The following is a 13811-nucleotide window of genomic DNA, read 5'->3' on the forward strand; positions in this document are numbered from 1 at the left end:
GGTTTTCCTCAAGTTTCTACTTCTTTAAGGTCAGCAAATAAAGAGAATTTCTCCTTCCTCTAACTCATAGTCTTCCCACGGATGAAGCTTCAACAGTATTAATTAGCATTAAATTCAATGGTAGACATAATATCCAGCAGAAGCAAAAACTCAGGGCTGAATTAGCTCACACTTGGATGGATATTGGAAAGATTTAAGCTTTTCAAATTTGTTTTTGCCAAGTGAATTCAATGCCCAAGTGTTATTTGACATATTTTTGTTTGTTTGCAGGCTTGCAAAATACGCTATTAGTTGGAATGCCAGCTATCTCACTTCAGCACAGGCCAGAACCTGGGTTCTTTCAAAACCTCTTTGAAAGCATTACAGTTTAAACACACAGAAAGTGAGTGTAAGCCTTCAGCAACAGAAAACTGTCCCTTCAAATTCTGATTCACATAAGCCTTCTCATATTCACCCTGTGGACACTACTGGGTATTTACTAACCTGTTCCCAGAGCTGGCTCACTTACCGTAAGGTGTCACTTGTGATTGGTACGCTGATTAAGTCCAATAAAGAGGTTCCGCCACCTAGTTCCCAAAAGTGAGCAATATCTTTTGGCTGAAAAACAGGTTTATTTCACATTAAAATTTTTTGATATTTTGAATTTTAAATACTTCTTCTACTTCATTAGCACCAGCCAGTAATAATTATGGATACAAAATATTATAGTCCTCAATTAAGCCTTTCTTGGCAGTCAAAACTTTCCCCTTTCTCTATCTCATCCCTCAAAATGCACCAAAACATCTACTCCAAAGAACAAAGATGAAACATTAGGAATATATATGTGTACATAAATGCCCTAATTCTAGTAACACCTTAATACAAGATAAAAACAGTGCCTCAATTCTGTAAATATCACATAGCGCAGAGACTCAAGTTTGAAATAAAATTAACCAGTTAGACACATTTGGTGTCATCTTTTTTAAAACAGCTATCATTCTAGATAGAAATAAAACAGCTGAATAGGAAAACGTCCTGATTTAGAGAGGCAGAAGCTCACAAAATAAATGAGACATACAGGTAAGGCATGAGAAAATGGGAAGAAGAGATGGCAGTCCCAGCTGCAGATCAGGATTACGTGAGCGAAAGAATAAACAGACTGCCCGTGCCTGACGCCCCTGGGGAATCTGACAGGTGAGCACTGTCTATACAAGTGGTTACAGGACTCTTAAATATGAGGGGCACGAAAGAGCGAGGCAGCCAAGCAGCTTGGAATCAAGGCCATCTGTTCCCTCACCGCTTTCTTAGACTGCCAGCAAATGGCAGCTCTGCTTCCTCCCTGATGCTGAGAAGCCTACCTAACACCGAGATCGTGTGAGGAGCTGACAAAGCGCGTCCATGTAGAACTCTCAGGGAACATGCAATCTGAGAAAGACATGAATCTTCCAGAATGAATATCGAAAAGTCCAACTTGATAGCACAAAGTTTAGAGGAAAAAACAGGTGAAAAAGAATCACATGAGTTTTCATATATCTGTTACCATGAAGTTGGAAGAGACAGATGGTCATTAAAGCAAGTTTTACAAATATATATATTTTGTATTTTTGACAAGTTATCATCTCATAATCACTAAAACTGTTTTGCTATTGATATCTGAATCATTAATGTTTGTGGGGAAAATAATTTTTCATTGGAAAATGTCCCTTGATTCACAATTTGATGAAGGGAAGTTTTTTGGAGCTATTCTCAAAAGTTAAGTTTATGCGCGTTGTCTCAAAGTTTCCAATGAAAAGGATAATTCCATTTCTAGGTTTATCACTCACATCAAAATTCATGTGAGTCAAAAAAATTAAGCTCTCCCACATCTCAATATATTACGTTTTCTTCTCTTTTTAATCTCACAGTTTTAATAACCAACTTTTATTAGTGAATCCAGGAAGCAGCAACAGGCAATTTTAACTCTTTACACATTATCTAATGATTGAACATTAGGACTAGATCAATCTATAAAAATTTGTCTGTGTTACAGGAGAAATGGGATCTTTTATTCTAGATTGTTCTTCTATATACCTAACTTTATTTAAGAAATGACCTCTTGGGGGCTGGCCCCGTGGCCGAGTGGTTAAGTTCGCGCGCTACGCTGCAGGCGGCCCAGTGTTTCGTTGGTTCGAATCCTGGGCGCGGACATGGCACTGCTCATCAAACCACGCTGAGGCAGCATCCCACATGCCACAACTAGAAGAACCCACAACGAAGAATATACAACTATGTACCGGGGGGCTTTGGGGAGAAAAAGGAAAAAATAAAATCTTTAAAAAAAAAAAAAAAAGAAATGACCTCTTTTCATTTTAAAACTCCAGAAGAGAATTCTATTTAGGATTTTTTACCCCCCTAACATACACCATAAACTCTCTCTATCCTGAGTAATTCCTAACTTTCTTTTGAAAAGATAGTAAAACCAGTGAAAATAGGATTTTGACCTAGTAGGGCCTTCACTCTCAAATAGTATTGCCAACTTCAAGATGTATATGTAAAAACACTAATGATTTGGATTTTGAGCAGTATGTTTTCATAAATGTTCCACAGGTCGAACTCATAGCAGGTTTTTTTGGAGACAGAAGGAACTCACAGTATCATTCTCATTTGAAAGAAGAGGGTACATCACATTAACATAATTAATATAAACATGCCAAAAAACTGCACAATAAAGTTACAAAGAAATCTTATTCCAGCATTTTAAGACATAATAAATGAGAAGGCTAAAATATTTTTACAGTTTTGGTTGGGTGCATATCTGCTGAGTTGCATGTGAAGTTTATAAGCGAATAGCTATGAAGTGTACAACTGGATATGTTTACTGATTGTAGGTAAGATGGAAAATGGAAAACAAAGTCAGCATCATTACTTCTCCATCTTCGGGCACAGCAATTCCACATAAAAAGACACTCACTATGTTATGCCCTTTTGCTTTTCTTCCATAGGTATATTCCAAAGCTAAGGTTGGTTTTGGTGGTTCATCCCTGTACAATAAAGACAAACAGTGTTACCATCATGGATTTTCGTATGCTATCATCTTACCCGATTCAGTTTTGCTTCCTCTTAAAAACTTTATTAGTAGAGAAGTTACCTTATATAGTAGCATTGAGGTAAAAATGATAAAAATTTTATATAAAAAGTAAATAAGCCTTCAAAAAACCATCATAGTGGGTGCTGTGGTCACCCCTAGAGGTACTGTTGGGCTAGGGGAGAAGGCATGGGGATGGCAATGTTGATGGCCATGTTAGGACACAAGCTCTCCGCATACAGGCCAAGTGGGAAGCACTGACATCAGGTTATGAAGGACCTTAATGTGGGGAGCTGGGAATCCGATGACTATCAACTGAATGGAGACATTACTGGAAGACTTTAATACAGTTCTCTATCTTAAATCATGGCTGAAACATGGGTACCATTTAGCTAGTGGGAGCTGCAAACAAATCACATCAAGTCCTAAAAATGAACAAATGATTTGATGAATTATTTACACCACAGCTTATATTGCTTGGTAAGTAGTTTTAGGGTATATATCTATCATCTATCTATTTAAAAAGTTTTTTTATTCTAGTAAAAACCACATAAATTTACTGTCATAACCATTTCTAAGTGTACGGCTCAGTAGTGTTAAGTATGTTCACATTGTTGAGCAACCAAACTGCAGAACTTTTTTATCTTGCAAAACTAAAACTCCATACCCATTAAACAACTCCCTATTTTCCTCTCCCCCTAGCCCTCACAAACACCATTCTACTTTCTGTTTCTATGAATCTGACTGCTCTAAATACCTCATGTAAGTGGAATCACATATAGTATTTGTCTTTTTGTGATTGGCTTATTTCATTTAGCATAATGTCCTCAAGGTTCATCCATGTTGTAGCTGAATAATAATGGTATGAAACAATTTTTTAATTTGTGCTTTATATTTATTAACTATTCTGTATATCCTCCCTATATAATTTATTTTTTGTTTCATTTTTTTGCTGAGGAAGATTCACCCTAAGCTAACATCTGTTGCCAATCTTCCTATTTTTGCATGTGAGCTGCTGCAACAGCATGGCCACTGAGAGATGAGTGGCATAGGTCCATGTCCAGAAAGTGAACCTGGGCCACCGAAATGGAGTGTGCTGAACATAACCACTAGGCCACCAGGGCTGGCCCTATATTTATCTTTTTTGATACATATATAAAATAATATTTGGTTATATTTTCTGTAAGATAGAAATTTTCTTTTATGAAACAAAATGCTTTTAAGACAAAATTTATAAGCTCTTATATTTAACCTACAATTTGCAGTATTTTCTTTTTTCTAAGTAGACCATCAAGGAACTGAAATTAATAATTTTGAGTTCAATGTAGTACTTTATCCTAAGCTGATGTTATGGTAGATGACTTGTTTGTAGTAGGAAACACATATGGCCTAAAGAGAGCCATGATTTCTAGGGAGGGAAAGACAATGCAGGTGTCACTGTGGATGGTTCTTCTAAGAAACAATTCTGTTGGTGAAAGGAATTACACAAAGCCAGGATTCCAGAACTGCTATTCTTTAATAATATTTTTTCAAATGAATGTTTCTTTACTGTGACCCTGAGACACAATTCCATCTCTGGATGTTTTTGGAGAAGCTATAAGAAATAGGCATTAGGATGAAGGGAACAGAGAAATATCTTTCAAAATTGGTTGAAGAGTTTCCTTATCAACTTTCTGCAACATCTACCAATCATAATGCTAAATCTTAATCTAATGGCCAGATAGAAAGTTAGGAAGTATAGAAAATAAATGGTAAAATGTAGTTTGAGGACCAACACTGTGCTTCAAAAATGTATCCATGAGCAATTTAAAGATTATAATTAATGTTCAAATAATCCTGGACTAGGTAAAATGAAAATAATTTAAATATCAGAGTAGCATAGCCAAAAAGAAGGTAGGTACTATCATAGTTATGTTAATTTCTCCCCCAAATAGGCAAATCCAGTATTAATCCTGTATAATTTTTTTTTTTTTTTTGGTGCTTGCTGTTGGTTTTATCTTTAAAGGAGATCTTCAAGGCCCTACTATGGATTCACTAAGAATTAAATTATTTTGTTTGGGCCTCAAAATTGTTCTCCTTCCATAACTATCTAACTTGCCCTGTACAACTAGAATAAGCAACAAATGTAGTCTAAAAGTTAACATAACACTTACCTGTCAAGACACCTTAGAATAATAGTAGTCTTTCCCTGGAAATTAAAAAAGAAAGAATATTCTGTTAATGTCATCCATATGTAAAATTTTATTATTTTTCATAATTGTGGCCCAAAATAGCTTTTTAATCACTTTAATGATAAATTACCTGGAAACTAGAAACTTTCAGAATTGTTCCTAAATTTGATTAAGTGGAAAAAGTTAACTGTCAACTTTCCATCACAGCGTAAATACACTGCTATTATTATAATTATAAAGTCCTGCAGATGACAAATACTAGCAAATCATACCTCACTTTAGTGGTCAACTTGGCAGCTGTCTTAAATTTTCTCTCTATTCATCAATGCTAATGACTGGTTAAGCTGATGATTAGTGTCTTCTAAAATGTTTTAATTCCAATTGTTGAAGTGGAAATAAAGAAAAAAGATAACATACAAATAAAGGACATGTTACAAGTAAGTTCAAAGTAAGCAATCCATATACTGGCTCAGAATATTTTTGGGTTTATTTTTGGGAATATTTTTATTCCTAGAGGACGTACATTCTAAGTTTCTTTTTAGGAGTCAGGAAATATAGCTTCTGGCCATCTCTGCCACTCATCACGAAACTTAACCTCATGTCTTAGCTAGGAACTGGCTCAATGGTTTAATCATTGTTTGTTTTTTTAATAGTAAAATTCTTTATTTTTTTAAAAAAATGATCTCTTACAAGAAAACAGATAAAAGAGGAGCAGCAGGGAAGGCTCTAATGGAGGAAACTGTTAAGCTCCAAGGAAAATAGTTTGGAAAACCCCGAACTGCCAAAAACACAGAACATTTTACGATGTATTATTTTTACTAAAAAAATCTGTAATTTTTACCAAAAAATGTGCTCATAAATAAATTACTCCAGATTACATCTGGGATACGATTAAACTGAAAGACTTTTTTTATAGTGAGAAATAGAAATTAATAATTGGAATAGACCCAAAATGTATATTATTGAAGGATGTTTATTAGCAGGTGTTATATCAAAGCAAAAAACTAAAAACAACCTAATTGTCCTAAAATAGGGTATTGGCTAAATTAATTGTGACAATCCATATAATGGAATGACAAGTAGCTATTAGGAATGATGATGCAGGAATAAACTGACTAACATTTGAAGATTTAACAGGTAGAAGAGGAATTAAATTTATTCCTATACTTTTACAGTTCAGAATTAGCACCAAGGGATAGAAGTTACAGTGAAACAGACTGAGGCTTTCTAGTAACTGGGATTTATAACTAGGATTTTCAAGTAAAGAAAATTGAAATAGGCTGCCTTGTGGAAGTGAACTCCTCTATTGCTGGAGATATTCAAACCTAGACTATACAACCACTGTTTACAGTGGCTCTTAACCTTTTTGGGAGGTGCTGGAACCCTGGGAGAATCTAATTTCCCACCAAAATGCACCCATGCACAATCACACAATTCTGCATACATTTCTAGGGCGTTCACTGACTCCAAGAAGTACTTCCATGAACCCCAAGGTAAGAATCCCTATTGTAGAAGACTGGGGTGTCTCCAATGTTCCTTCGGTTTCTATGACTCTAGTTGAGGTAAGTGAAGGTTAAATGTATCATCCCCTATATGCTTCACGTTTTTATTATCTATGCGCTTGTTTCAGTTGTACAAGCAACTTATAAATAATAATAATGATCATCAGATTAGCATTTATGGTGCCTTTGTGCAAACTGGGAAAAGATGACTCCTTGGGCAGTCTAATTAGAAACAACTGCCCCTTCCTCTGGGATGCTGCAGCCCACATCAGTGCACATCACTTCACAAGAGGCACTCAGGCTGGATATTAGTCTCCATTCACCCATGAGCAGGGCACCCTCATACAGGGCACAAGCAGCTCCAGTGTAACCAGAAGGCAGGAGAATGGTCATCTGATTAAAGAGATGAAGTATCCAAATTTTTAACAAAGTATTAAAATAAATTTTACTACTGGTTGTTAAATCATCACAATACTTGGGAAAAAAAAGAAAAAAGAGGAGGAAAAATGCATTACCCCATTTTTACTGCCAATGAAGAAAACAGATTTTTCTCCAATTTCAACTCCATCGCTTTCACTTCCATTACTACTTCGTTTTTCCACTTCAGCTTTTGCAATTTCCCAGAGAGTTTCACTATATGAGAGGCAGAAAAACAAAATTCAGGGAAACAAAAAGAATCCTTTCAAATATTTATTTCAAGCTCAGAGAAATTTTATTTCAGTCAAATTTATAAAACAAATCAACATTTTCTGGGGGACAATAAACTCGTAAAACTTCTGAGGATTAGTCATTTTCTTTGTACTGCTTCACAGAAGAAAGCTGAAAATGATAAGCAGAGCCTTTATCATCAGGATTTGAGGCTGTCTTATTTTGGGGCTTCCAGGCAAGGTTGAAAGCTGTGTGTGTTAGCTTCTCAGACACACATGAATGTACAATGACTTTTGGAAATTTACAACTTGAAAACCACCAACATCTTGGAAAATGGAGAAGGTGTAAAACCAATGTACTCTTGCTCCCTGAAATATTTCTTTTTTTGTTTTTGTTCTTTAAATTATATTTTTGGGTCAAGATTCCCTTTTTCAATATATAAAATATAAAGAAGGAAAAAAAATCACCCAAAATCACATTTGAAAATCATATTTCCATTCATCTCTCTACATACATATAAAACTTTACACAACTAAGATTATGCCTTTTTTAAATTAAAGTCTAAATGAAAAATGGAGTATTGAACTAAAAAATACGGGCAAGATCTGATGTGTTGTGAGCCTGAATCTGCTACTTTCTACATATGCCAACTTGGGCAAATTACTGAACTTTTTCTGGATCCTTCATTCCTTTATTAGTTCAAAAAATATTTATTGAGCACCTAATGTATGCCAGCTTCTGTGCTAGTCCCCAGGCTCACTTCTGTTTGTTCATCTCTAAAATGCCAATAAAAAAGAAGACCAACCTTATAGGATTGTCGCGATTGATGGTTAAAATGTGATAATTCATTTAGTTTAGGACTTGGCTATATATAACTACCTAAAATTATTGAGTATTTATAATAATTATTATTCAAGAACCAAGGATGAAGAAAGGGGCTATAAAAGACCAATATAAGTGTCCCTAAATATTTGTACTAAAATTCATACACTTATTTCACAGGTGAACCCCCAAGGACTCAGTCCAGGACTGTCTGCTCTTCATTTACACACCATTCTTTCAAAATGTGATTATCTGCTTTCCAAGTTTCCAGCAGAGAGAAGGAGGTGCTGCAACCAGTCGTACCACTGATGGAAATTTATAACTATAACCATAACTTTATAACTGTAACCAATTATACCGCCGTGGGAAGGAAGCCGACAGTTTTTCCCACTAAGGTCCATAAACTCAACAGAGACCACACCAGAGATCCACAAGGTGAGAAAAACAGATTTATCCTGCTCTGTGACGGACTGCAGGATCCCTCTCTCCCCAACGTCCTTATAAGTTGTTCATAGAAGGTTTTTAATCTTGAGAAGAGGTAATTAAAATTGACATCATAGAATTGAAGAGCTAAAATGTATTTTACAGATCTTCACCTCCCCCCCCCCCCCCTTTAAACGTGACCTTACGCTTTTCACAGAATTTTGCAAGTTTCCCCTGATTTACTGTCGTGAACCCGTTTACCAGGAGGGGAGATCCCTGAGGAGGTGGCTTTGTGGTCTAGTTCACCGCCTGAACCCCTGCTCCTAGAACATTCCCTGGCCCGCAACAAACTTTTATTGAAAAGTGAATGGCTGCAGTTGAATGATCTTTAAAAATCTTTTACTTTTCTCCCTGGGGAAGTTTTCTACCTGCTTGCGGCAGAATCTACAAGCTTAAGGATAGTTCCTACGGCTCCCTGACCGTCCAGACAGGGGTTGCAAACAGAAAGATGCACAATTTTCTTCCACCAGTAGGCCCGCATGGGCTCCTCTCCCTAAAATCACCCCTAGCGGCCTCTCCCTTCCCTGTCCCTTCCAGGCTGGGTTGGGAGAGAGGGGAGGCTATCAAGGGCAGCGAAGCTGGGCGCAAGCAAAGTTGCGAGGATACCTGGGCATCGTGGCTCGGCCGCCTCAGTGTCGTGGCCTCAGTATAGGACCCAGTTTAGAATCAGAAGGATCGCGAGCTCCGAGATGGACCTGGGAAAGCAGGCTCTTGGGTTGCCATGGGAACGACGTCGCAGGCTGCGTTGCGTGCGTTAGAGGGGCATCATGGGAAATGTAGTTCTCAGCGGTCCTTTTCAAGTCTCACACTGGGGCTCATCCCTTAGAGACGTGAGAGAACGACGTGGCACGTGATAACAAACCTGAGCCCTAAAAGCTCTGGGCTGGCAGTGTTCTTTTCTTAAAAAGATATTCTACTGAGTACCGACTAGATGCCAGAGGTGTCTGCTCGCTCTGTTCAGTTACTTTTCTCTCCCCAATAGTAATGCTTTGGGAATGGAGGGTGAAACAGTCTCCTGAGCTGTTTTCTAGTGATTTACTAGAGGCAAAGAATGTTATGATTTTAGTATTTTCTAACTTTCTGCTTGTTTAGTTGTTTTAGGTTTTATGCAATATCACATCATTTATTAATAAGTTAAAGCAAAGGCATCTCCACAATACTTCATTTACTTTATCTCCAATCAATAACAAACATTGAGTTATTACCATATGCAAGACTCTGTGCTACAGAGAGTAAGGAATGAAGAGATGAGTAAGACAAGATCCCTACCCTCCAGAAAGACATACACAGCTAATTGTAATAACTCAAAGGAAGCCAGTGATAGAAGTTATCGAGAGGTACAAAAAATTACCCAAGAACAAGTGACTAATTATGGTTAAAGGAGTTGGTGAAACATTCATGGCAGTGACACTATTTGTTCTATCTTGAATGTTGAGTAGATCCAGCCTCTCTAACCCTAGATATCCTGAATATTTGAAGAACATACTTTCCCTCCACCCTTCTGCCATTTGGTGTGGTTTCTTCCTTTTTTTTTTTTTTTTTTGAGGAAGATTAGCTCTGAGCTAACTACTGCCAATCCTCCTCTTTTTGCTGAGGAAGACTGGCCCTGAGCTAACATCCATGCCCATCTTCCTCTACTTTGTATGGGGAACGCCTACCACAGCATGGCTTTTGCCAAGCAGTGCCATGTCTGCACCAGGGATCCAAACCGGCGAACCCCAGGCCAGCAAGAAGCAGAACGTGCGAACTTAACTGCTGTGCCACCAGGCTGGCCCCTGGCGTGGTTTCTATGATGTAATATGCAAGAACAAGGGCTATAGACTAAGATAGATTTAAGTCCTGACTCAGCCACACTGCCTAAGTTGCCACATTGCCACAGTGGGTAAATTACTCAATTTCTCTGAGCCTTAGTTTCCACTTCTGTAAAGCAACGGAAAATTATGAGTTTTAAATGAGACACATATATGTGAAACATAGCTTATGGGTGTCTGACACATTGTAAGTGCTTAATGCTTGTTATTATCATGTTATAAACTGCTTATCAGCAACTTTGAACACAGAAACACAAGGATCACTTTCCTGGAAATGAAACAGATTTTTGTTTGTTTGTTTGTGTTAAAGGCATTCACTTCAGATAAAATCTTTGGGGACAAAATCTTCCCAACACTTAGGTGCATTTTGGAGACATTTAGAAGGCTGCAGTTGCACATAGGAGGGGATGTAATGGGAGTGGAGTTCAGCGGAGAAAGGATGATTGCAAGGGAAGTTGATACATCTATCATCGAATCAGCATCCTGGAGCTAGTCAGCCTATAAGCTCACAAACTGATTTGGAACAATGAATCGGAGTGATTTGGGTTCTGGAACTTTGGAATCTCTTAGCATTTTAGTTAGGAAGCCCTGTTGATATGAATAATAATAACGGAAACTAACATTTTGCTAAGTGCTTTAAAGGTATAATTGTTTGCATAACTGGGATAGGTGGTTGAAGGAGGGAGCCCGGTAACAAGGAAGGTGACAGTTGTCTTGCTGGACCGTGATCGCCAGCATTGATTCAGGGATGATTCAGTTGATTTGACTTCTCAGATCAGTTCCCTTTTCTACCCCTCTACCTCCTGAGGCTTCATACTTGGACAAAGAAAGTGACATTCCTTGGTAGATGAAAATCATTCTCAGGGTAAGAATATACAAAAAATTGAGCATCCCTGCTGGATCACCCCAAGAAGAATCATAGATTTCAGCAGTAGTGATGGAGGAGGAGACAATCGTATGCTGTTTGCTGGAGAGAATAAACAACAATGTGGAAGGATAAAGTTGTGTGCAGGGTGTATTTGGGGAACTGTGAGTAGTTTGAGGTGGAAGCATATAAAATGTCTGGTGGGAGATCAAACTGGGCGGATAGATTGGGTTACAGTGAAGGATCTTGCAGTCTGGATTTTACTGTTTGTTGTGAGAAACCAAATAAGATTTTAAAATAGGAGTAAGCCATGACCAGACCTGAGTTTCAGTGAGATAATTTTTTGCAGCTGTGCAAAAGATGTTTTGGCGTCTGGAAATCCATGTGGAGGCTATTACAATAGCCCAGAAAGTGACAAAGTTTTTACATTTTTTCCATTGTCTTCAAAGTTATATATGCTTATTATAGGAAAAAACATAATATACAGAAACAATGAAGACGGTAAATTGTGCACACCCTAGAAGTGACAACTATTAAACATTTTGATATATTTCATTCTAATCTTTTTTCTTACAGAATTGAGATATTATTGTAGAGTTAATTAACATTCTGATTTTAATATGTATTTCCCCGTATCAATTTTTTTAAACCTATCATAAACATAACTTTGACGGCTGCATAAAATTCCACTATATAGATTTCTTTTTTCTTAATTTACTTAAGTATTCTCCTTATATTGAGTGTTTGAGGTGATTCAGAGTAAACAACTAAGCTGAGTTGGGCTAATCAGAGCCCTTCTCTGGCATTTTTCAAACTAGAATTGGGAAAATCAAGTCATTCTTCCCTTGGAGGAAATTGGCATATTTTCTGCTAAATGAAGAAGTCTCATGGTTCCAGTTGTCCCTGAGGCTCATTTGTGTCCTCACCTTTTTATGGCTTGGTTGTTCAGCTCTCTCTTTGATTATGTGAGATATCCTTGTAATAAATTTTCTCTTTTTTGTCTAAGTTAGTTCAAGTTGAATTTTGGCATTTACAACAAAGAGTGCTGTCTGATATAGTTAGTAGGCAGTAGAAAGTGAGGGCTTGGGGAAACAGAGAAAAGTCAATGTTTTCCTCTTGGGTGACTGATGATCTAATTAGTCCATTGTTTGGGCATAGAGTAGGAGAACCAGGTTTAGAGGACATGGTGAGTTTGAGATACCATCCAGTAGACAGTTGGACCATTTGGAGTCCACTGGACTTGGCAGTTAGGGCGTCAATGACAACCTTATGTAAGGAAGTTTCAGTAGAACAGTGGCAGCATAACATCAGTGTTGATGATTCTTACCACATCCCAAGGGAAAAAAAATCTTATAATCTGTGCATAATCCAAAAGCTAATAGCTCTCTTCAAATCTTTCTAAAGTTATTCATTTTCTACAAACTTTTTTTCCATAAAAGGCAACGCTTACTGGAATTAGATAGACCCGTAGTATTTTCCAGAAATTCAAGAAGTTAATAGCTTTTTATCTATCTCCTCTGGTCCTACCCAACATTGAGTTCTTAGGGACTCTTCCAGGGGATTCCTTAGACCCCCATGGTGAGAGAGCAAATTAGCCTTCTCTAGCTACTGCCACTGTTAAAGAAGAGTCATCTGATTTTTTTTTTCAGTAAAAAACACATAACACTAAATTTATCATCTTAACCATTTTTAACTGTACAGTTCAGAAGTATTAGATACAGTCATGCACTATGTAACAACGTTTCGTTCAACAATGGACCACATATACAATGGTGGTCCCATAAGGTTAGTACCACATAGCCTAGGTGTGTAGGAGGCTATACCGTTTAGGTTTGTGTAAGTGCACTCTGTGATGTTCACACAATGAGAAAATTGACTAACAATGCATTTCTCGTAATGTATCCCAGTCGTTAAGTGATGCACAACTGTATATTTACATTGTTATGCAACAGATCTCTAGAAATTTTCATCTTGCAACATGGAAACTCTATATTAAACACTAATGTCCCCCTCCACCTCCCTCAGCCCTTTGTAACCACCTTCCTACTTTCTGTTTCTATGATTTTGGCTACTTTAGTATTTCATGTGAACGAAATCATACAGTATTTGTTCTTTTGTGACTGGCTTGCTTTGCTTAGCATAATGTCCTGGAGGTTCATCCATGTTGTAGTGTGTGTTGAGATTTCCTTCCTTTTTATTTTTACTTGTTTAAAGATGTAATTCTACTTTTTAAAATCATGCATTAATAGGATTTCTTTCCTTTTTAGGCTGCATAATATTCCATTGCATGTATATGTCACATTTTCTTTATCCATTTATCTATTGATGGACCTGTGGGTTGCTTCCACATCCTGGCTATGGTGAATAATGGTGCAATAAAGATGGGTGTGTAAATACCTCTTTGAGATCCCACTTTCTTTTGGATATATACCCAGAAATGGGATTGCTGGATCATGTGGTAATTCT

At 37.3% G+C, this 13811-nt stretch overlaps 1 protein-coding gene across 4 annotated transcripts in view; it reads right to left on the minus strand.

The window, feature by feature from the left end:
• DYNC2LI1 (dynein cytoplasmic 2 light intermediate chain 1) overlaps positions 1–9433 on the minus strand; it is a 37490-nt gene extending 28057 nt beyond the window's left edge. For all 4 annotated transcript variants that reach the window (XR_011504057.1, XM_044772334.2, XM_014833587.3 and 1 more), the window contains exons 1-5: positions 9276–9433; positions 7232–7349; positions 5197–5231; positions 2930–2999; positions 509–597 (exon numbers count right to left, since the gene is read on the minus strand). Coding sequence is in view for 3 of the 4 variants with exons in the window: in XM_044772334.2 (XP_044628269.1) it covers positions 509–597; positions 2930–2999; positions 5197–5231; positions 7232–7349; positions 9276–9283 (320 nt within the window). In the remaining variant the exon portion in view is untranslated. The remainder of the gene's footprint in view (positions 1–508; positions 598–2929; positions 3000–5196; positions 5232–7231; positions 7350–9275) is intronic.
• Positions 9434–13811: the final 4378 nt, after the last annotated feature.

The sequence above is a fragment of the Equus asinus genome, chromosome 6, assembly GCF_041296235.1.
Source record: "Equus asinus isolate D_3611 breed Donkey chromosome 6, EquAss-T2T_v2, whole genome shotgun sequence".
NCBI lineage: Eukaryota > Metazoa > Chordata > Mammalia > Perissodactyla > Equidae > Equus > Equus asinus.